Genomic DNA, 25,602 nt, shown 5'->3' with positions numbered 1-25,602 from the left:
CTCTCTCTCTCTCTCTCTCTCTCTCTCTCTCTCTCTCTCTCTCTCTCTCTCTCTCTCTCTCTCTCTCTCTCTCTCTTTCCTTCACCCAACACATTTCCAGTCAGTTTGTCCAGGCAGGACACTTCTTAGGCCTTATGCTAATTATTGGTAACTACAACTTGAGTTTTGTGCAGTGTTGCTTTTGATACCCTGTTCATTTTTGTCACGTTTCGGTTTGCGGCACTGTAGGGCCTCGCCTGCAGCTGCTGCTCAGGTGGTGGTCGTTTTAATCAGTGGCAGGTAAAAATACTCCCGGCACGACCATTCAGTCTCGGGTCATTGTTTGGTTCACACTGTCAGGCTGATATGTCTGCTGGGAACTGCTTTGTGTCAACTAGTATGAAATAGTAGTCTTGCTGCAACACATGCACAACGATTCATCATCGCATTATTTATGTGTTTTCCTTCTAATTTCACAATCAACACGGATCAACACGATGTTTTCAGACCAAACAAAGTACCCAAAATGCATTGTGTGTCGCTTTCTCGGTCAGGTGCATTCCAGACGTGACATCACGTCTGGAATCGTCACCAATTCGAAAACAAGACTTCCTGAATATTCAGCGCAAGTCTTAAAACGTAAAATATAGCTATATGCGGTGGAATCTTTGTAAAATATGCTCAGTCATTTCAAGTGATTTTACAAATTATGGACACAACTTGTCCGATGGTGTCGGTCGTTCTTTAAGTCTCAAAATGGAATTGAATACATATTTCCCCATGGAACTACAGTAATTGTGAATTACTGCTTTACATTAATCCAATTGTCATTATCTGTAAAATTCCAAACATAAGCAACTTCATGGTGACTTCATGGAACAGATTATTATACCTATCATTATTGCATTTAGTTTTTTTAATGAAATAAATGTCACGTTGGGCCGTTTCCAGGGTAAACCCATCGAAAATGCACACTTGCCTCTGGACCTCTTTTGAATTATGGATATGCACAAACGCAAGATATCAGTTCAACTAAGAACGCACTGTCTTTAACGTTTAATGCACTTGTGAATGCCAATCAGAATGTTCTCGCCTTGACCGGTGAAATTGAATGCAGTGACCGAGCTCACCCCCTGAGCGCAGATTCCGGATGTGATCCGGTCCACGGGGGTCGATTTGTGACCTCGGTCGGCTGCAACCTGCAGAACAAGTACGGGTGGTTCTTTTGCGCAGCTGCACTGCGTGGCTCCTCTGTACAACGGCTGTGCGAGGATGTGCTTTATATATACGTGAACGTGTATGTGTTGGGGGGGCAGGGGGTAGTGAGGGTTGGGACAGGAAGGTTTAGCCGTTGGGAGGAATGACTGAATGACGAGGAGAGAAACACCCACCCATCCACTCCCCGACTCCCGACCGAGCGAACGAGTCATATCCGTAGAGAAGGAAAGGTGAGGGAAACGAGGAGAAAAATCCATTCGGGACGCGGCTGCGGTCGTTTCGGATTTCTCTTTTTGGAAGAGCAAAGAGGACGCTTTAAATATATGACTGGAGAGGTATGAAATGCGATTTCATTCAGTGTGCATGTGCGTGACGGTGGGAGCGGCTCAGGTGCGTGTAGTTGCAGGTACCGTAATTTGGATCGGTTTGTCGCAAAAAATTAAAACAAAAGAACTTAAAGTCAGACAAAGTGCAATGTATAATAAATGTTCTCCATATGTATGAGAGAAAACGTGTTCCTATCTCGGGAAGCGCTGGAATCTGATCGGTATAGTGTGAGAAAGGGCTTGAGGCTCGTTTTATAGCTCCACGTGCCACAATCCAATCTTGACACAACTTTGTTACAAGTGGTGTTTTATTCATTGAGCTGCGGGAGAGCGGTGGTCGACGGGTGAGAAAGATTCCTGAGCCCTCCTCTTGCGTGCGTAATAATGAGCATCAGTCAAGAGGTGAGAGGCAGACGAGGTGAGGTGGAACAAAAAGTGCAGAAAAAAGAGGAGAAAAGATGGACAGTGGCACTCACACTGTGTTCCCTATTTGAGGTGTCATTCAAACTTGGGCTGTATTTTTCCTCCATCGTTTGCCCTTTGTTCATTTGTCACTTGTTACCAAAATGTCTTCAAATTGCCCAATTTTCTTCACCACATTTTAGATTCCCATTCTGGTGTAAAACAGAAACTGAAGTTAGGTTGAACTTATTCGCTCCCAGACAATGTGCAAAAATGTGTCCAATACAGTGCCAGGGTTTTTGTCATTTTCACTCAAATTCCAGGACCCACAGAATATTGAGTTTTAGGACTACATAAACATTCAATGCAGCATAAGATACCTTAGTCTCTATTCTTTCACCAGAAAAAAAAGTTAATTCCTAAATTATATTGGTTTTGTCACAATTTGCAAGGTGGTTGTGGTGGACCCGAAAAAAAGCAGGCAGGGGGAGGAGCCGGGTGTCTTTGACAAATTGTATTAAATAAAGTCAGCAGGAACAAAATCTCAAGCAACCATGTCATCAGAACAGAAAGGTCCGAAGTAGCAAACAAAACCATGAGGAACACATGACAAGATGTAACAAACCTGACAGGGTGAAACCAACAATTACCCGACACTGAATGGTCGTGCCGGGAGTCCTTGTAATTGCCACTAATTAAAATGACCATCACCTGTGCAACTGCAGGCAGCGCCCTAAAGTGCCTCCTATTGGTCGCAAACTGAAACATAACCAATCTGAAGTAATATGTGGTGCAAGTGGGAGCGGATGTGCAAAAGGCAAATGCTGCCCCCTCGTGGGAGGGAAAAAACATTGCCAGAGGTCTGACCAGCATTTTATCGGCACCCCCGACAAGAAAAAACAAAACCGAAACAAATTCGGAAATGGCAGCCAGAGTCTCATCTCATCTCATTTTCCGTACCGCTTATTCCTCATTAGGGTCGCGGGGGTTGCTGGAGCCTATCTCAGCTGTCTTCGGGCACAAGGCGGAGGAAACCCTGAATTGGTTGCCAGCCAATCGCAGGGCACACAAAGATATACAACAGTCACTCTCACACTCACACCTAGGGACAATTTGGAGTGGTCAATCTGCCTGCCATGCATGTTTTTGGAGTGTGGGAGGAAACTGGAGGACCCGGAGAAAACCCACGCGGGTCCGGGGAGAACATGCAAACTCCACACAGGGAGGCCGGACCGGGACGCGAACCGGCGACCTTTGCACTGTGAAGTCGGTGTGCTAACCACTCGACTACTGGGCCGCCCTCGGCAGCCAGAGTCATATTTTAAATTTCCGAATAATTTCGGGTATGGCAGTGGCATAACAGTTTAGTAAAAATATAAAAAAAGTAAAAAAAATAAAATCTTGCTTAAATTTACAGAGAAAGTACCTTCAGATGTTGAATTGATTCCCAGAGCCTTGTAAACAGGGCATTCCAAAATTCAGGTTCCAAAATTTCTCGGTTCCTCACCCTAACGTCGACGTCGTACATTAGTGGTTCTTAACCTTTTCAGATGTCGCGAACCCAACCAATTCATATGCACATTCACCGAACTCTTCATTAGTGAAAAATAAACATTAGATTCAAGATGTTCCTTCAGATTTGCGAATGAGAGACAGGAGTTGCTTCACTTGGAATGACAACTTATGCTGATCCAACCCTGAGTCCCATCACGTTCTATGATGCATGTGAATCCATGGTGGAAATTATCTTCTGACCAATTTTTTTTGTTTAGTTTTTTTCTCCATATTTGGGAAACATTATTAAAAAAATCACACCACGTCCAATCACGACGGTCATCAACTACATTTTCCATCGCACTGAATGGACAATCACTGTCATGTGATCATCTGCAGTCACTGATGGCCAAGCTGGCGGGCGTATCATAACTAATTGACATCTTGAGTCAGGGATGTCTGAATCTCCATGGCAGCCGTTCCGTTGAACCTCTGAGACCAATTCACCCAACCCCTGGGGTTGTATCAAAGCCAGGTTACGAGCCATTTCCCTCCATCATTCATTAGGTCGAGTAGTGCATGAATGAAAATTGTGCATGTATGAGTATCATCTTTTATGACGCTACCCTAGTGTTTGTGAAAGTTGAAAGGTCTCTTCTCCATATTCTAAAATCTGGTGGGATGTTTTATGAGTGGCGGGCCGTAAATTTCATCACTAGACCTTCAGTAGTGCTACGTCTGAATCAATCCAGACTGAAAAAATGTGGTGTGATTTACTATGAGTCCACTAGACGGTACCATTAGCCAGGAAATAACTGACCGACCTTAATTAATGATGTCCATTTTTTTCTTGAAATGTCTTTCTTGAAAATGGCTTTAACAGTAAATCTCCCAAAAAATCAATTTCTTCTCCTCCTTCAGCCATTGTGGGTTCACAAAACTGCTAATAAATCAACACAATATATTTGCTTATGCAGCTCGCGACTGATACGGTGTGCTAGCTCTGGCCAGTATGTTCTTGTCACAAGTGGCTTGTAATCAGAGCAGTTTATGCTCTGCAAAAACGTGCAAAAACTCTGACATTGACCAGCGCCTTTAAGAAGGCCAACTCAAAATCTGATTGGTTAGAGCAACAGTTGACCGACACATTTGATGCGACAGGGCCCGCAGAACTGATTGTGAAGGCATTCAGGTCGATTTCTGACTCTGGTAACAAACGATGGCTGAAATGTGATTTGTGAAATGCTTAAATATGGAAACACACATCTGGTAGCAGCACAACAGGGGAAAAGTAATGAAAGGAAGCTGAAAGGCGATTTTGAATGATTTCATAAGAATGCATGGACAAAATATAATTAACATCAGTCTGTGATTCAGATATTTTTAGGCCAGCAGAGAAGGCTTTGCAGGGCTTGACAGTCTGCCACAGCATTTAATAATGCATTTAATAATTTAATGTAAATTTCTCCACTGTGAGACTAATAAAAACGAAAGACTTGTTTTTATTGTTTGTGCATGTATGAGTATCATCTTTTATGACGCTACCCTAGTGTTTGTGAAAACAACACGACTCCAAATCACATTTTGTTCCCGAATGAAATACTTCTGTCATATTGACATCAGACCTAAAATGTGTTGATGAAGGTGAAAGACCATCGACTCTGTGTATGGTATGGTTCTCTTCTGTTCGCTATGAATCCAAATCTCTTCTTCGTCTTCAAAAATCTTCTTCCATTCTTTTCATTGACGCTTCTCCTCTCCTCCCACCAACAAAGTCCTTCACTGTTTCAGCCTCCTCCACGTGGGCGTGAATCTCAATTTCTGTTCTGTGACCATTCTCGACTGCCCAATAACTGCTGTGTAATTCTCTCCGAGTGGACGGTAGATGAGGTTAACTGATTCCAGATCTGCCCCTTGGGGCTGTGTCGTGGCAGGGTGGCTAGGTGGGTCTTCATGACCCCCGGAGCTTCCGGATAGCTGAATGACATTCCTCCAGTTTGTCACGGGGTCCTTTGTCTCAATCGGGATTTAATCTTTCGCTCAAATTCTCTTCATCTTCTTTCAGGTTCATGTCGCTGGTTGTGAGGATGTTTTCTCAGAGGTGTCTTTGGGGTCCATTGGTGTTAGTGGTTGCCATTTCCCAATTTTCCAGTAGAGGACAAGATCTAGGTAAGTTCTCCTAACTACTCTATCTTCTGCACTCACTGCTATGTCACTTTCAAAAACACTCCCCTACTTCTTCTATCCCCTCTAAGTTTTCTTTGCTTTTTGATCTCCATTCACCAACTCCTCTGTTTCCCCTAACTCCTTCTCAGTAAACTTTTTTTCATCACTTCTCCTTCTGTATTCTCTCTGATGGAAAGGCTCGGTACTATAAAATGACATGGCACGTGCGCTGATGCTATCATCTCTATCAGGCTACCATTTCAGCTCAGCGTCACGACACCGCTTGCCACCTGGTTGCAGATGCCGCCACGCTTCAAAGTGGTTTTTAATAAATGTGGTGTAAAAGCTCGCTGCAGGCTGGGGTGATTTGCTACGTGATGTGGCGCACAATTTACACTATATAACACTTCAGTGTGCCTTGCAATCAGCCACACCTCGGCAAACGGCATTAAATCAGGCGGTCTCATCACAAAAGACAAAGCCTCCTTTATTAGTTCATTCCATTTATAAGGCGCACTGTGTATAAGGCACATGGTCAGCGTTTGAAAATAAAGAAGGCTTTTGGGTGCGCCTTATAGTGTGGAAAATATTTCAGTAAGCTACTTTTGTTCTCTTTTACTTTTCAATCTTTTATTTTTAATGTGCACATGTGCATACTGCCCAAAAACCCAAAGAAGAGAGTGAAAATGACTCCAACTAATGCGGTTGCCCGGCATTTTGTTAACATGGTATCCCGCAAAAAAATCACTTTCAACACTGTCATACATATGTCATTGGATTGGATTGGATTTGCCTTTATTAGTCTCACAGTGGAGAAATTTACATTTCACAGCAGCAAAGTGATGAAAGGAATGAAAGTAGAAAAACAAAATACATGAGCTGCTGGAAAGGCAGCCACTCTCGGGGCGCCGTCTTGAAGTCAAAAGAACAAAAAAAAAACTAAATCACAAATAATATGACAGCATAGAGACAATATGACAAAACAAAGACACAGAGAGACATTCATTCGTCAGGACTTGCTGTACCCTCTTTGTGATGACATGAAGCAGTTCTAGATGAAAGATATTATTGTCAGATAGGCCTTTATGCATGACATACAGCACAGATAAAATTCCTGTTCTCTGGGACCCAGCATGCAAGGCACTTATAATGACTTTAACAAACATAAGCACGAAAACTGCAATTTCTCTTCTTATACATTAACCAACTTCATTATGTGAATACAGTGACCTCATGCTACTTTCCCCTAAAAGTTTTGCGCCTTTAGTGTTTCGCGTTTTTTCCTCCAAAATTAGTCACATTTATTCATTTAAAAATACAGTCTTATCGACAGCCATACTACGAAGGCATGTTTCATGGTTATGCATCAGTGGTTTCCCTGCATGCTGAACAAAGTGGTGGACGTGACTCGCATGCTTTGTTACATGTATGTACTGTACTGCACATGTCCACTCAAACAAGGTACATGATTGGTTCCCGGCGTGACTTTAACTGTTCAGAGCACAAGTGGATTTATTTTGTGAAGTGATTAGCTTTTCAACACAGCACGATAATAATAATAATAATAATAATAATAATAATAATAATAATAATAATAATACATTACATTTCATACATATGTCATATGTCAATGTCATACATAAATGAATATAATTTTTAAAGTCGCAATTAAATATAAATTGTCCACAGACATGGAACCCCTTCCTATATACTTCCTCTTTTAGAATTGGCAGTACTTCAACAGATTTGATTCAACTAATTAGCACATCAGAAAGACCTTTGGAGGCCTACAATCATCATAAACTATTGAATTCAGTGTCCTGGAGAATAGACGGCTCTACAACAGGCAGGGTATGGCTCTTGAGGAACGGAAGTTCCTTATGCCTGTCTTCAGCAAATATTCAGCCCGGCAACAGGTTAAATTAGACCTAAGGTTCAACTAAAATGCATGGACAGAAAGACAGAATAGAATTAATTTGTGGTGATTTTATTAATGTATTTTTTAATGTTACATTTACATTGTAAATGAATGCGGCTGATGTGGCGTAGCATCATTATCAACACATGTACAGTTACCTTACGGCAAAAGGGAGCATGATTTATGAATGTAAACATTATTCTGTCAAAGAGGGAGAGGGAGAAGAGAGAGAGAGAGAGAGAGAGGAGTGTGGGGAGAAAGAGAGAGAGTGAGAGGTAATGTGCAATTTAGGAAGTGCAGAAGGTTAAATGCTGTACTTATCTTGATCAAGATTAGGCAAATGAGCCAGTGGGAAATTTCAACATTTTGCTAAATGTGACTGTGACTGTGTGTGTGTGTGTGTGTGTGTGTGTGCGCGTGTGTGTGTTTGTGCGTGTGTGTGCGTGTGTGTGTGTGCATTTGCGTGTGTGTGTGCGTTTGCGTGCGTTTGCATGTGTGTGCGTTTGCGTGTGTGTGTGTGTGTGTGTGTGTAAGGTGAATGAGCGAGACAGGGAGAGAAATATTAATACATAATTAATAATAATAATAATACATTTTATTTAAAGCGCCTTTCAAAACACCCAAGGACACTTTACAATAAAAACAATAAAACAAAGCACATAACAATAAAACCATAAGTAAAATGATACATAATAAAATAGCAGATAGAACTATACATTGAAAGCAATTTTAAACAATGGGGTTTTGAGGTGAGCCTTGAAAATAGGGAGGGAGTCAATATTACGGATGTTGGGTGGAAGAGAATTCCAGAGTTTGGGAGCAGAGCGGCTGAAAGCTCTGCATCCCATCGTGGTGAGACGGGCAGAGGGCACATAGAGGTGAAGGGAGGATGAGGATCTGAGGGACCGAGAGGGAACAGAGATTTGAAGCAGGTCAGAAAGATAGGGAGGGGCAAGGTTATGGATGGCTTTGAATGTAAACAGAAGTATTTTGAATTTGATACAATGTTTAACAGGTAGCCAGTGGAGTTGCTGGAGGACTGGGGTGATGTGGTGAAAGGAGGGGGTTCTAGTGATGATCCGGGCTGAAGAATTTTGGACGAGTTGGAGTTTATGGAGAAATTTCTGATTGATACCGAAGAGAAGTGCGTTGCAATAATCGATGCGGGAGGTGACGAGACTGTGGATAAGGATAGCAGTGGTGTGAGGGGTGAGCGAGGGACGGAGACGGTTAAAATTGTGAACACGTGAATCCACAGGTACTGGATTGCAAGTATGCAGGATTCCACTCTGAAAATTCTTTAGCATTACTTAATTCTGCTGTCAAGTGGGGCATTTTGGATGTTAGCCTTCATTGGGCAGTTAAATTACCCGATTCAACAATAAATAAAGCTTCTCCCAAATGCCAAGATAATATATAAAACATAATAACATAATGTGTGTGGCATTGCACAGAGACACAGACATTTTGCATATTTAAGGAAAAATAGCAATGTAATATCTTGAAGTCATAATGATACACTCTGCCGCCTTTCGTGTTGGTTTTTGGTTATTATATAAAACATTTTAACCGATGAAAAACATCAGACATTTGGTAATTAGTGGTCAATAAATTCTATTGAAGCACACACAGGACACAATGCAGTTTTATGAGGTGAATACAGTAAAGTCTCGTTATATCGATATCGGATATATCGATAGTCCCGGTTATATCGATACTATTTCTATGCACGCACGGAGAAAATTACATGCAAACAGGGTCGGATATATCGATAGTCCCGGTTATATCGATATTTTTTCGGACTCCCTTGAATATCGATATAACGAGACTTTACTGTATTTGTTTTCTATATCTACATGGAAATTTGGAAGAATACGGTACATCAAAAGTTAGAAATAACTAACTACGGGGGTCAGAGTACCAAAGAATGACAATATACTCAGAACAAAACCCAAAACAACTGAAAAGCAACTATATTGGTACAAGTGTGTTAATGTTTTAAAAGGACAGACACAAGGCTCATGACTAACTTAACCCGTTTTTAAATTTTAAGCACAACTTCCTTGATTGATGAATGTCAATGAAACCAAGTTTGTCTGATTGGATTGGATTGGATTTGCCTTTATTAGTCTCGCAGTGGAGAAATTTACATTTCACAGCAGCAAAGTTATGAAAGAAATGAAAGTAGAAAAAGCAAAACACAGGAGCTGCTGGAAAGGCAGCCACTCTCGCGGCGCCGTCTTGAAGTCAAAAGAACAAAAAAAACTAAATAACAAATAACATGACAAAACAAAGACACAGAGAGTCATTCATTCTTAAGCACTTTCTGTACCCTATTTGTTACATAAAACCCTCTATGTTACATAAAGCAGTTCCAGATGAAACAGGAGAGGATCAAAGTGTCTCTTCACCCGTGGATCAGGGACATCATGGTGGAATGTGCACGTCAACTACAAGCTAAATGTTGAAAGCAAACACGCAGCTGTAGCATCCATTGACGAAAAGAGATTGTCTCACATCTCCTGTCCCCCATAAATCAGCTTCAATTCCACCCCGCGACAGTTCCATATCTCTCTTGGCAGTCCATCGAAGTCGAAGATGACATAGCTTCCATTGCTTTGTGGGGTATTGGACAGTGGTTATTGGCGCTGGCGTCGATGCCACTGTAGGTGACTATGAAGCCCGATTCTGGAGCCACAAATCCTGCCACATTCAGGACATGTGAGGCCAGGACCGGGCTGGCGAGACGGTACTGAAGCAGCACAAAGGTGTCTTTGCTCGTGCCGCACGATCCTCCTCTGGGTGCGCTTGTCTTCAGGTTGTGTCACCCCTTCGTGGCATAAGGAGCGCCACAGTGGCCTGTTTGCTGCAGCAGACTCCAGATCGCTGGGCTTGATGTTGCATTTCTTTAGAGTCTGTTTAAGCTGGTCTTTGTATCGCAGCTTAGGACCACTAGGCTTCCTATTCGCTGACAAGAGTTGTCCATAAAGCACCTGTCGAGGCAAGCGGCAGCTAGGCATCCGGATGACATGTCCAACCCACCGGAGTTGCCTCTTTGCCAGTATGGCCTCGATACTGGTGGAGGCAGTGCGTTGAAGGATGTCGGTGTGTGGAACACGATCCTGCCAGGTGATGCCAAGGATTCGTTGGAGGCACCTGATGTGGAATGCATCAAGGTGTCTCACATGGCGTCGATAGATGGTCCAGGCTTCTGCGCCATATAGCAGCGTGGACACACACACTGCTTGGTAGACTGCGACTTTTGTTGGAGTTCTTAAGTGGTTGTTTTCGAACACACGAGTACGCAATCTGCCAAAAGCTTTGGAGGCTTGATGGATGCGGGCCTGGACGTCATCATCAATTAGACAGGAGGGTGTTAGAATGCTGCCGAGGTAGCTGAATTGTTGGACAACCTTGAGGGGTGTGCCACTGAGGGTGAACGCTGGGGTTGGAGAACTCTCTTTTGCCATGACCTCTGTTTTGGTTACATTGATCACGAGACCGAGTGATCGGTAGACGGAGGACATGGTATCAAGGGCATTTTGCATGGCAGCTGGGCTGTGGGCCAGCAGAGCACAATCATCTGCATACTGTAGCTCGTGGATGCCGCTGATCAGGGTCTTGGTCTTGGCCTGTAGGCGTCTGATGTTGAACAGGTTACCATCCAGGCGGAATTGGATTTGTACGCCGCCACCTTCCTGGATGGACTTATGGAAGAGGAGCGTAGCTGCCATCAGGAACAGGTTGAATATAGCAGGGGCCAGTACACAGCCCTGCTTCACCCCGACTTCCACAGGGAACGGGGAAGATTGCTGGCCACCAACAAGTACAGTTGCTTGCATGCCGCTTCAGTAGTACAGAACCGTCTGCAGATTTAACTGGGACAATGTGTTGTCTTCGTGGGCCGTGCAGGGATTTTACAGCATCATAGAAGGCGTGTGTGTTGTTGTTGTCTGCATGCCTCTGGATTTCTTGGGCCTTGCTGAGCCACCACTTGTTCTCCATCATCCTCAGCTGTTTCTGTGTTTCACCACGGATGACCTTGTAGTGAGAGAGGAGAAGTGGAGAATGAGGGTTGGAGAGAAGTGTGGTATGGGCTTTGCGCTTGGCTTCCAGAAGCTCCTGTATGGCAGCTGAGCTGTTATCGAACCAGTCTTGATGACGTTTCTGAGTGAAGCCGATGGTCTCAGAGGCAGCTTGATGAATTGTTGTCCTTAATTTTTTCCACCTGCTTTCAACATCAAGGTCACCGTTACTGGTGTCGTTGTCCAGGCTGGCAAGTCCCTCTGCCAGCTTGTGGCGGTAGCTGGCTGCACATTCTGGGGACTCCAGGGCCCTGGTGTTAAGACGCCTTTGGGGTTGCTGTTTCTTATGAGGAGGTCGAATTCTCAGCTTGAGCCTGGACTTGATCAGTCGATGATCAGTCCAGCATTCAGCCCCACGCATGGCCCGCGTGATGCAGACATCATTTTGGTCTCGTTGCCTTGTGATGATGTAGTCCAGTAAGTGCCAATGTTTGGACCTGGGGTGCATCCATGATGTGATGTATTTCTTTTTCAGCTGAAAGATGGTGTTAGTTACAATCAACTGATGCTCAGAGCACAGAGTGAGGAGTCGGAGGCCATTGCAGTTTATTTTCCCCGTCCCGTGCCTTCCGATTACTTGTTTCCAGAGCCTGGCATCAGTACCTACTCGGGCATTGAAGTCACCCATCAGAACAACTTTATCAGAGGCAGGGATTTTGGATATGGTAGCATCCAGGGACTCGTAGAAGGCATCTTTGGTGTTATCGTCAGCATCCAAGGTGGGAGCATAGGCGCTGATTAAAGTTGCGAAACGACCTTTTACAAGGGGAATACGCCAGGTCATAAGCCGTTCATTGATGCCTTGGGGGGACTCAGGGATGTTACTGAGTAAGCTGCTTTTCACAGCAAAGCCAACTCCATGGAGTCTTCGCTCATTCTCTGGGAGACCCTTCCAGAAGAAGGTGTAACCTTCACCAACTTCTGTGACTGAATCCTCGCCTGAGAACCGAGTCTCACTGAGTGCGCCAATATCGATGTTGTACCTCCTCAGCTCATGTGCGATGAGGGCAGTTCGTCTTCGAGGTCTCTCCATCCCGTCTCGAGCATCGAGGAGGGTGCGAACATTACAGGAAGCCAGGTTCATAGTCATGGGTTTGATTATATTTCGTTTTCGACCGCAGAGGGGGGATGCCTTGGTGGCTGCGGTGGGCCACCCAGGTGTGGTGGAACAAGCAATGTTTAGGTCACCTTTTCTAGACCCTTCCCCTATAAGGGGTGAGCAGTGCGGACCCTGAATAGGGCTGCTCAGACGCGCAGGATGCTGCCAAAGGATAATGTTGCTCCATCCCATCTTCGCAACGACCATCAATCCTGTACCGCCCCTGTGTAGGAATCAAGCTAGAAGCTTCCAGTCACATCCATGACCTGCCCCCGTCACTTTATCCTATCGCCAGTGGACTTATATGATGGAAGCTGAAACCTGCGCTACTAGTGGATTTAGTGTGAGGGACGGGGCGCGCAATTCCTTCCCCCACATACTTGGCCGCACCCACTGTATTCCAGTGGCAAGAGTGAAGACTCGAGACGACCTTCAGGTGAGTGCGGTTGCAAGGGGCTGCCGGTGGTCCGCTCTGTTGGACTCCGCCTACGCCTATCCCCGGGTGCGGATTTGGGATCACTCTTTGTCTGGCCTCTACCCTCCGACGGCTTGGGTGACCCTGCCAGGAGTACAAGACTCCAGCCGACATAGCTCTCGGAGTCATGGAGACGCGCAAAGTGCCTCACCACGATAAGGTGGTGATCCCAGTCCATATACGCATCGGCGCTCTGCGCTGACGCTCCTTCCTTCTTATCTTACTACGCGATTCAAAACTACGTATGTTGGGAGCCACATATCGTCATGGTAAAAATAACTATATCCAAAAACATCGCAATATGCTGACTGAAAGATATTTATAAACATTATACTCTTCATTATTACTGTACTACCATTTATAATGTACTGTGTGGAAATATGAGGACGCGCTTGTAAAAAAAACAACTAAATAGCTCAAAATATATAGAGCCCACGAATCCACTGTTTATTGTAGCAATTGAAACAGAATGACATTTTATACTTCATTGACGACAAAATTGACCAATTACATCAAGCAAAGGAATTAATCTGTAATAAGTGTTAATCTTTGAAATAATGTTGAAAGGAACTTGCTCAAAAACACATTCAAGAGAATAGTATAAGAAAGAACAATCAGAGTTGAAGTGATACATTCAAAATATTCACTCAATATAATAATGAATCAGAATTAACTTGCTAAGTATTTTAATGTAATACAAAATCCCTGATAAATTAAAAGAGAAAATCGACATATAAAAGTGCTTGAGTGTATGTTTATAATCACCATACAAATCAAATGTTTTTTTAAATTAGATTAGATTAGATTTTTTATATTTATATTTATTTTTTTATATTAAAATGTATAGGTATAGGAATAGGAGTTCTGGGCATGTGGTGTGGGCAATAAGTTTGTCGGGCTTGTCGGTGTCTGCCCTTGCTAGGTACCCCCCAAGACCGCAGAGTGTGACTCACTGCCAACAAAGGGAAGGATTCTTGAAAGAAATATACGCAGCGCAAAAATAAATAAATACAATCATGCAAGGTGCCTCCCCAGTGAGGGGCAGAAAGGAGGAGGATCGAGAGCAGGGGTCAGCAACCTACGGCTCTGAAGCTGCGGGTTGCTGATGTTGAAATTACTTGTCTCAAAAAAGTTAGCACTTCTGTTATGTTCTCCTACTGCACACTTCGTGACAGTGTTGCTGTAAAAAATACTGTCAAGATGGAAAAAAATAGAGTGGAGATCTGTAATGCTGATAATGGTGAGTTGTACGAACACATGTGGTCTTAATAGCCTGTTAAGAAAATAATGCTTTTGGCTAAACTCTGGCCTTGTTATTTTGCCTCCAGTCACCACAACTTTTGGGTTTGTGAGCACTTCACGTGTCAACAGGCTGATTTGCAAGAGGGCATGCACGAAAAGCCCAGTGTGTCATGATCTGGTTGGGGACCAACAGGTGGCGCTGTCCTCCCCGCCTGCACCTGCACAGGTGCTGGTCGTCCCGATCAGTGGCGGACTGCCACGTTCGGATTGGCGACCAACGGGTAGCGACGTCAGCCCTGCCTGCAGCCTCGCAGGTGCTGGTCGTTTTAATCAGTGACACTTAAAAGGACTCCCGGCACAACCATCCGGTGTCGGGTCATTGTTTGTTGTATGCTTTGTATGCAATTGTATACATTGTATGCAGTGCATGTGTTTGTTTAACCATGGCGGACTTTTACTTTTGGTCTTCTTTTGATACTTTGTATTTTTTCTGTTCAGATGATTTTGATGTTTTACATTTTGTTCCTGCTGACTTTATTTTAATACAATTTGTCAAACACAACCTCCTGCTCCCTCCTGCCTGCTTTTTGGGATCCGCACCCTCCATCACCACCTTGCAAACCGTGACAGAATGACCCGACCAACCATCGGATGCCGCAAGTACAACGGACCGGTCTCATTTCCACTCTGTTCCTGGCAGTGCAACGTCCACGTTAGCCCACGCCTCGTCGAGTTAGAATTGCGTCACTCGACGAGCCGTAACGTCCACGTCAACGTCCGGCCGAGACCTCCTTCCAGGTGGCCGTCCAGGGTAACACTGGGTGTCTGGCAGTGCACACCCACATCCAGCCACGCTGTCGTCGTGCATGTGGAATTGAGTCGCATCCACGACGAGCCGTGCAACGTCCGCGTCAACGTCAGTCCGAGACCCCACTCACCACTGGATCCCGGAGCGGCTCAAGACTGGTCTCGTTTCCCCGTTGCCGGGCAGTTCACGCCCACGTCGGCGTCCGGCCGAGACCTGGTCCCATACGGCCGTCCGGGATTCCACTCTGCACCTGGCAGTTCGACGTCCGCGTTGAGCCATGCGTCGTCGTGTGAACGTGCGAGAGGGATCGCACTCACGCCCACGACGATCCGTGCTGCACGCACGTCCACGTCAGGTCGAGTCCCGTTGCCATCGGGCCGCCGCCCATCGTATGCTGGAGAGACAGCGGTTGCCGTCTCCACCATTGTTCCCTGGCGAGTGGACCTTTTGGGAGACTGTTGGGACTTCTGGAAGCAGTCCGTTGAAGGGGGGGTACTGTCATGATCTGGTTGGCGACCAACGGGTGGTGCTGTCGGCCCCAACTGCAGCCTCGCAGGTGCTGGTCGTTTTAATCAGTGATACTTAAAAGGACTCCCGGCACGACCATCTGGTGTTGGGTCATTGTTTGTTGTATGCTTTGTATGCAATTGTATACATTGTATGCAGTGCATGTGTTTGTTTAACCTTGGCGGACTTTTACTCTTGGTCTTCTTTTGATACTTTGTATTTTTTCTGTTCAGATGATTTTGATGTTTTACATTTTGTTCCTGCTGACTTTATTTTAATACAATTTGTCAAACACAACCTCCTGCTCCCTCCTGCCTGCTGTCACGCCACTCGAGGCTTGATGACAGGACTCGAGGGGCGACGGAAGGTGGTGCGGATAGGATCCGAAATACACGGTGAGACAGATTTCCAACAAAAGGTCTTTACTGAGACACGCATGAAAAAATAACAAACAGTGAGAAATGGCAAAGGTAGCTACTAACTGGACCGACCTGACCACACGGTAGTAGCAGGGGGGAACTTCCAGGAATACTCCGACAGAGACGGTAGAGTGAGAGTGGCTTTTATAGCCAGAAGGCACAATCACGGGAAGAGCGCACAGGTGCGGGAGCCCGGGTGAGTCAGGAGGGGAGGGGCCGTCTCCAGGGAGCAGCGGAGGAGGTGACAGGAGGGGAGGGGCGCGCTCAGGACGGCGACGACGATGTGACACCTGCTTTTTGGGATCCGCACCCGCCATTACCACCTTGCAAAACGTGACACAGTGACACCAATACTGTGTTATATTTGAACAATGTTTTCTATTTGTGTTTGCTAATTTATTTAATTGTAGTTGTCAATCAACTACAAATGATTCCAAATAAACTATGAAACACATTTGCAATATTCTGTCATTATGAGAATTGGGTTCATATGAGAGTAACAGTTGTTATGATTGGATTGGATTGCCTTTATTAGTCTCGCAGTGGAGAAATTTACATTTTACAGCAGCAAAGTTATGGAAGGAAGAGTAAAGGTGGAAGGAAGGAAGTAAAAGTTGATTTATTTACAAGCGACATCCTTATTAAATGGAAATTGATTTGAAATGAAAGCAGGGCTTTTCTATTCTTCCACCATTTTCTACCGCTTCATTTTGACCTGCCTTTGCTCGCGCCATTTCCTCTCACGCTAGTTTTGACACTGTACTCTCTATTTTTTTCCTTGTCTGCCTCTCTGTCTCCCTCTCTCTCTCTCTCTCTCTCTCTCTCTCTCTCTCTCTCTCTCTCTCTCTCTCTCTCTCTCTCTCTCTCTCTCAGTCTCTCTCCTTCTTGCATCATTTCATTCCAATTTGCAGGACCTATTGCACCGCATGGAGTGATTTTTTTTTTTATTTTAGGCAGAAATAAGCAAGTAGTGAGGGCATAGTTGCAGAATCAGAATCAGAAAACCTTTATTCGTCCCACAATGGGGAAATTTGCAGCACTGTAAATTAGATTCTGATTTTTTTTGCAAATAAGTGACCCCCATCCAGTCCCTTCATGAGGGGCCAGGGAAAAGCCATGAATGTCCCTCGCAGCAACAATACAGGACCGCTGTGACTTTAAAGAGAGGATTTGTGTGTGTGTTCTGTCTGTGGAGAAGATTTGGCAACACAGCTAACAGATATCTGCACAATATCGACGAGAACTCCCATTGTACCGAAGGGTAAAGAAAGGTTGTTTGATTTAAGAAGAGGAGCTGTTATTTTAAATAAAGGAAGTTATATTGAAATTGTATCATTCCATCCATATTTTATTGAGTACCACTCAAGAACAAATCACACTGTGCGACACTTAAATTGTGAAACACTTGACAACATATTGTTTTCATTGTTTTCAGCCACCGATTCATTGTTGTATTCGATATTCCTGTGTTTCTTTTGAAAGACAACACTTGCATACAGAATTTGGGTTTCATAATAATAATAATAATAATAATAATAATAATAATAATAATAATAATAATAATAATAATAATAATAATAAATTTCATATATTATATAAGCGCCTTTCATAACTCTCAAGGACACTTTACAGTCATAGGATATTTTTTTCTGCTGGTGAGTAGCGGCAGCCACACACGCCAGCGTTCACTCAACCCGGAAGTAACAAAGTAAAAAAAAATAAAAAATAACAAATAATGACACAAAGAGAAATAATAATAATAATAATAATATCGATGAGAAGGTTTCTTCAGCCGTCATCTGTACACATTTGAAGGTTTCGGACGTTTCGCCTCCTATCCAAGAGGCTTCGTCAGCGAACTAAAGTCTGACTGGTCGTATCGGCCCTATTTATATACAGGTTAGGCAACATTCGTAATGCTGATGAGGTGATACCGGTGGGAGTGGGGGAAATGGGCCAGTCGTTAGTCAGGAATGTAGGAACAATCAGTGGGGCCACAGGGAGTGGTCCTCTGCTCCCCCCAACCTGAGAGTAGGAACCTATCATAGCTGTGTCCGGCGCCACCATGGCTGGACATTAGGGATATATAAATAGGGCCGACACGACCAGTCAGACTTTAGTTCGCTGACGAAGCCTCTTGGATAGGAGGCAAAACGTCCGAAACCTTCAAATTTGTACAGATGATGGCTGAAGACCTTCTCATCGATGGACCACTCCTGTACGACTGAGAGCTTACACAGACGAAATAATAATAATAATAACAATAATAATAATAATCATCATCATCATCATCATCAAAAATCATAATCATAAACATAATAATCCATGTGTAGCATCACTAGTATCATGGGGTACACTTGATATCAAAATGTTAAAGACTTAAACAGGCCTATAAATAAATTGTATATGGCCTGATTTTAAATAAGTCTTGCACCCACTGAAAAAAAATAAAACACTGACTATTTCTTGAGGGCAAATGGGTCATCAGTTGCTGGACATAAAATCTCTGGTATGCTCCGGTTGTTGTTGATTGGGCAGAACCGGTTTGTTGTTGCGTTCTACGAGTGTGGTCCTCGGTCCCAAGTTGACAACATGACATGAAATATTTGCTATGGATTGACACTTCTTAATTTTGTTTCGACTTGGCCCCCAGAGGCTGCAAATAGAAATACTTTGTGTTGCAGCAGTTTCTGCCTCAACATAATAGCTGTTAAAATTGCTGTGTTGCACATTCAGATTTTGATCATTAAGTATTTGTTTGGAGTTCAGAAATTCAATCATATGACTTAGTGTGTGTGGAATCGTCCTCCTATGTGTGAACAGATTCTATGTGAATACTCATTAACTTCAATTGATTGTGTTGCTTACCTAATTAACATGGTAAAATTTTGAAATTGAAGTGTTTTGTGTGTGTGTGTGTGCGTGTTCGTCTGCATGTGTGTCTCTGCAATGATCAATTAATGCATTTGGGCAGTGAATATGTGCGGTTTTACAGCAGACAATGAGTGTGAGTGACTCTGGTAGCCAATGATTCCGGCTTTCATGAACTCACAGTGAAGCCAGTGAGGTGAAAGCATTAATTCATAAACAAAAGGCATAATGAGGTGGAAGCAACCTGCTTAGAATATAAATAACGCTGATTTAGCCAAAGCCATTCAACGTCTGTCTCCTGGAATCCAGCTTTTCCCGATCTCCAAGCACTCTGGAACAAATGGAGCTGTGGGTGTGCTGACAAGTGGTCCTATCAATGTGGCTCCTTTGTCATTGATGGGGCATTAGGAGAATGAAATGTCAACAAAATAAATATCAGTGAAATTGACCTCATTTGAGTGGAGCAAGAGCTGATGGGAATTTTTGAAAATGTGAATGAGGTTTTTGGCAAGGACTGTCACAAAATGGATATTTAGACACAATTAATGTGCCCTGAAATTGTGGATGGTTAATTTGTGTCACCTCAGTTCAACAAGTCTGTATATTATGTGTGTTTCCTGGTTGGACATTCCGTCAAAATCTCAGGCCCTCTTTGGAATTAACGGGGCAGGGGTGAGGTGAGGTGAAGTGAAATAGAATATAGTTAGTGGCAGTCAGATAAAATAATTACACCAGGTCAGCCTTAATAGTTGCCATTTATTTTTTCTCATTAGAGGTGGCTGGGAGTTCAGACTGCAGTGCAGTCCTTTGACATACACTGTCCCCTTTGAGACCTGATGTAGAAAGATGCGTGCCTTGCCAAATCATGTCCAATCAACTACATCTACCACAGGTGAGCTTCAACAAAGCTGTTGGAACTTCTCAAGAATGATCAGTTGAGCTTCTTGGCAAAAGTTCTTTCACACAGCGTGACATTGTTATTTTGTGATTTGGAAAGGAGTGGAGCAGAGTGGAATCTTACAAGTGACCCCAGCGTGATTTCATCATGACAGTAGTCGACTACGTGATCTAGCTTCCTTGCTGTTTGGGGACCATGTGCAAGTTTTTCAGTTAAAATCCGGGCATAAGGTACTGTTCCTTCCATTCTGTGACAGAAGGAAAATTGAGGAAAACTTTAGGAAGACATAGAGAAGAGTAGGAGAAATAAATTTTAAATCAATTTTAAAAAGCCACAGGACAAAGGCTTTGGAAAGTAAACATTTATGTTTCTGCCTGGAAGAATAGCCCGGATGGTTCTATTCTGGCTCAAACCTCCTGCATGGTATAAGATTACGCTAATTAGCCTCTTGTTAAAATGTGTTTGAGTGGAATTCACAGTGCCTTGCTGTCAGAGAATGTACAACATATTGTGTTTGAATGGATTTCTTTAATTTGAAAAAAACAATGGGGCTCTTTCATTGTATGAACCCAGTCACAAAGGCTTGAAGACCTCAGATTATTTCCTGGTGTAAAAACTGTTGTTGCTGGTTTATTCATCCATGGCTTACTTGCAGGATGGTCTTTAATTTTACTGCCGGACATGATTTCAGAACAAAACACTGTCATGAGCTAGGCCACAAAATGCCCTACTTTGTGAAATATATGGTCAAGCTATATAAAACGTAAATATACATTGGTTTTTTGATCCGCCTTATTCCCACAAGGATCACGAGGCGTGCTGGAGCCTATCACAGCTGTCTTCGGGCAGTAGACAGAGGACACCCTGAGCCGCTTACAAGCCAATCGTCCGTCCGTCCGTCGATCCATGCAGTCATCCATGCATGCAATGTCGACCTTAAATATTCTTCATATTCTGCATTTGGCATATGTGCTGACCTGTGAAGAAGAGTTTAATAAGAGACCCTAGATTTCAGTCAGCATCCACGGCTATATTATATCCATAATCATTAATTGCATTTACGGTCTCTTGAATTGCCTCAATGTACAGACTGTGGAACACGTAGAGCATGATAGCTGTCTCCTTCAATTTTTATATCCGTTAATTATAATTCAGCGCATGTAAGGGTGTGTTCTTTGACATGCAAAGGGAAGGTCTCGTTATTAATCTCCTGCCAACTCCATTCAAACACTATCAAGCACACAGCAAACACTACCAGAGTTCTAATGTTCCCAGTGGCCCTGAATTATTCATCGAGTCATATTGCGGTGGGGTGTAATTATATAGTTTTGCACGATGCTTTTCGACTATTTGATCGATGACGTGATGTGATTACCTGAGGACTGCAGTGAATAATTAGTCGAATTGCTGTACTGCATTGCAACACCATCATCAAATCAAATAACAAACAGGGAGAGAAAAACTTGCAATCCCAATGTTTTCTAAATTTAAAAACAAAAGATGCTAAATTTCATTTGAATAATAATGAAAACAAACTGGCGCCCTTGCATGTCAACCTCACAGTGCAAATGTGCAGGGTTCAATTCTGGCTCCGGCCTCTCGTGTGGAGTTTGCGTACTCTCCTCAGGTCTGCGTGGGTTTTCTGGGTGCTCCGGTTTCCTTTCACCTTCCGCAAAACATACATTGCAAGTTCATTGAACACTCAAAATTGACCCGAGGTGTGAGTGTGAGAGTGACTGGTTGTTCCTGTCTGTATGCCCTGCGATTGGCGGACTACCGGTTCTGGTTGTCCAACGCCTACTGCCCGAACACGGATGGGATATGCTACAGCACCCCAAAAAGAAGTACTGAAATGTCTGCTGGAACCTCTCTCTCACACACATACTCAACTTCTTCCTACTGCCCTTGAACAGTTAATCTATTCTGAACCAAGATATTTATTGATATTTTTCTTTGATTTCAGTTTTCCATGTCATTCACATTGTGTCTAATCAATAAATCAAACAATCAAAAATCCGACAGAAAGTTATTTGACATTAAAATGGCAAATGCATGCCAATTACAGGTTATTCACACTACCGCTGCAAATATCCAAACCCATTTCAGTAACAATACAGTACACTAAGAGTGTTTTTTTTGGGTCACAGACACAACAAAAGTATTGGTTGAGGTACCCATGAGCAATGTGCCCACCTCAAATCAGATTTGGTGCATTGCACTGAAAATGTGTTCACAAAAGAACAAGTGTCATTCTCAAATGTTTACATATTGTTGAATTGAGGAGGCAGGAAATATTTCCTTCCCCTTACTTGTGTCCCTGGTGACTGGCAGCAGTTTAATTAGTATAACTTTGATTAATCGACTCATGACTAATTTCCCATGATGGAAGTGTTGATCGCTATTTGCTCCTTCAGTTCCAGCTCCGAGGAGGCTGCGTTTCAAAGTGCTGAACCCAAACAACTTGCTCGTCTCCTGGAAGGAGCCCAAAGGCGACTTTGATAGCTACTTATTCCTCTACAACAGCATTCCAGGTAGGATGGATTTGTCTTCAAGACAATATCTACATCTATTGTCTATGTTATGAATCTATATCTGTATTTGCATATCTAGGTATATGGTGTGTCTTATCAAAGTTCCTCCGATTGTCCTGCATCTCCGCTAAACTTGAAAAAACAAGTTGGTTCGAACCACATGTGGTCTGTCACCGTGTTGAAACATGAGGCTTTTAGTCAGGTCGCATCCTGAATGAGTTATGATGGAGTCAAGCTCAGAAGCAATATGAGGCTACGCAGAGCTGCGAGAGTCATCATCTGATCCTGCCGATTGTAAATAAGTGAATGGTGTTAATATGTTTGATGTGACCTCGTCAACCCCTGCGTTTTAACTCATTCACTGCCATTACCAAATTCATTCGGGAATTGAAAATATGACGTAGAGCACCATTCCCGAATTTGTTCTTTTTTCCGCTGAGGTGCCGATAAAACATTTGACAGACCTCTGGCAATGTTTTTCCCTTCCACAAGGGGCAGCATATCCCTTTTTTCCATGTTAGCGCTTTGTTCCAGCTTCAGCTGCTGTTAAAGCGCTATATAAACCAATATGTATGTATTGCATTGTATTTTGTACAGCCACCCTCATTTGAAGCTCATATAAGTCAAGACCCATATAATTTAGGAATTAACTCTTTTTTCTGATGAAAGAAGAAAGTCTAAGTTTTTTTTAACGCTGTATTGAATGTTTATGCAGTCCTAAAACTCGATATTCTGTGGGTCCTGGAATTCGAGTGACAATGACAAAAACCCTGGAACTGGACACATTTTGCACGTCTGGCAGTGAACGAGCTAATGATACATACACTGGTGCCCTAATTGGCACGATGTTTCTTGTAATCACACTGTCTCTACTTTCAATGCCATGTATCTTCATCACATAAAGTTCTTGATTGCAATGCCGCAGACCTCGAAACAGTTCCAGATTAATGCCGTGCTGGAACTCTGAGGATAATTCTCTCGGGTGCAGCCATTGTTAAAGTGAATAGCCAGGCCTGAATAAGCAGGTTGTAACATAAAATGCAATTCCCCACAAACAAGCTAGTGAGGGAAGCCATGTCTGACAATTTCATGCTGCGTTTAACGGCGTAGAAGAGAATAAAAATTCGTATTTATTGCTGCTTCCTCTATGGGAGGAGTGGAAGTGCTGCAGTAGTTCTTTGGCACTCAGCACATGCAGTAAAAATGTTGACCCTCCACTGTGTCCTTTCCATACCACACACTCTCAAGATAGTTCAGCACTCCATGCAAAAGCATCCAGTCCCTAGTGATCTGCTTTCTTTTAATGGAATATTTTTTTCAGCAGAAAAACTGTTTGTGAAGATTTAAGTATTAATTTGAAGTGGATGATGTTCACTGAGAACTCTGCAAAGTAATGTGTCGCCAGTGTGGTCCTAATACATTCCTGGGATGACTGTTGTAGAAAATTGGCTATTTATCATTAGTAGCACAGACACAATTGATATTTGTTGGTCTATCATGATGCTAAACCTCAAAAGCATAGCCCGGAAACGGATTAAGAATTAGTAACTGTACTCATACTCAGCAACAGGTGATTAAGTATATTGCAAATGAGAGAATTGAAGTTTCAACTAGATCTACAGTGTGGAGGCATGCAGCAACATAAAAACCATCCAATTAAAACAAACTCTGTATTTAGTTTCCAGACCTTTGGATGCTGAGCACTGCTATTTCTTCACCTTCTCCCTTTTCCTTGCCATTCTCCTCAAGGCGTCATTATCGGACTGCAGAGATAGGCTACTGCAGAAAGCACGCACACACATTATTGCAGGCTTCATTGATTGCAGGGGCCACATTTTAAGTGATGGGATGAAGCAAACAGGCAGTTAGATTTCTTTCGAAGTGCCACATTGTTGCTCACAAATCATGCAACACCAATCATGGAGCAATATTATGACAAAAAACAAGGGCTCATTCATTTGTCTTTCAATGTCATTTTGCATTGTGACTATAACTATTTGTATAGTGAGAATAACTGTCATTATTTCCATGAAGGATCCAAATACTTTCTAAATCAACCCTAAAATGTTCCATATTTTCCATATATAAAGTGCACTGGACTCTAAGGAGGGCACTCCAGTAGTTGAGTGACAGAGGTTGTGAGTTCAAGACTCGGTCCGGCCTCCCTGTGTGGAGATTGCATGTTCTCCCCGGGCCTATGTGGGGTTTCTCCGGGTACTCTGGTTTCCTCCCACATTACAAAAACATGCATGGCAGGCTCATTGAATACTCTAAATCAGGGGTCGGGAACCTTTTTGACTAAGAGAGCCATAAAAGTAAAATATTTAGAAATGTTTTTCAGTGAGAGCCACACACACGCACACACACAAACACGCGCGGCCACGTTCCAACAAAATGTCAGAATGTATTATTTAAAATAACTTTGTGATAGTACTCACCGTTAACATGAATGGTTTTCCGTTCATCATGATTGGTAAAAATCCAGGCAGACGATTGGAATGAAAGTCAACTTGGTGGGTCCAGAGGCGAAGTTACTGCTAGCTAGCCTGCACACGGCTCATTAGCTTCCACACTTGCTATCTGCAATATACTTCTCACAGAAGTATATTGATGGTAACCTTAACATGGGGCTTGTTAAAATACCACTGACACTGTTTCATCGATGTTATTGTTTCATTGCAAGTTAGAATCAGAACATGTTCTCGCGAATCGCGAATTCTCCGGTGCATTCAAGCTGGAGCGTACTCGTCATTTTTTTTACTCGTCAGGCTCATTTAAAGGGGCGTTTACCTGATACGGCCAGTATCAACCAATCAACATTGCGCTTTCCGCCAACTGCAGCTCCAACAGGAAATGAACGGCAAAAAAATCGAGAATATGGATTTAGTTTTATCTGCGAGCCATTTGCAATTATCAAAAGAGCCATATATGGCTCACGAGCCATAGGTTCCCGACCCCTGGTCTAAATTGTCCCTAGGTGTGAATTTGACTGTGACTGGTTGTTTGTCTCCAGTTATATTATTCTGCAGCCAAGGAGGCACAAGAAAAATCTGGAATCACCAGCGCCCCCTGTCATGACAGGAGAACTGTGTGCCTCACCTATGCACACAATTTTGATGAAAATAAAATAAAATAAACACTGTAGTACAGTGTTTATAATGTAA

The 25,602-nt window shown here is 43.3% G+C and overlaps 1 protein-coding gene across 1 annotated transcript in view; it reads left to right on the top strand.

The window, feature by feature from the left end:
- The first annotated feature begins 1,398 nt into the window (after positions 1–1,398).
- The window catches only part of col14a1a (collagen, type XIV, alpha 1a), a 188,575-nt gene continuing 164,371 nt past the window's right edge, over positions 1,399–25,602 (top strand). The window contains exons 1-3 of the mRNA XM_088999600.1: positions 1,399–1,532; positions 5,485–5,588; positions 22,322–22,438. Of these exons, the coding sequence (XP_088855726.1) occupies positions 5,489–5,588; positions 22,322–22,438 (217 nt within the window). The 5' untranslated portion in view covers positions 1,399–1,532; positions 5,485–5,488. The remainder of the gene's footprint in view (positions 1,533–5,484; positions 5,589–22,321; positions 22,439–25,602) is intronic.

Source organism: Hippocampus bargibanti, linkage group LG06 (genome assembly GCF_051943395.1).
Source record: "Hippocampus bargibanti isolate YZ-2025 linkage group LG06, ASM5194339v1, whole genome shotgun sequence".
NCBI lineage: Eukaryota > Metazoa > Chordata > Actinopteri > Syngnathiformes > Syngnathidae > Hippocampus > Hippocampus bargibanti.
This window is presented reverse-complemented; position numbering and strand designations above follow the sequence as displayed.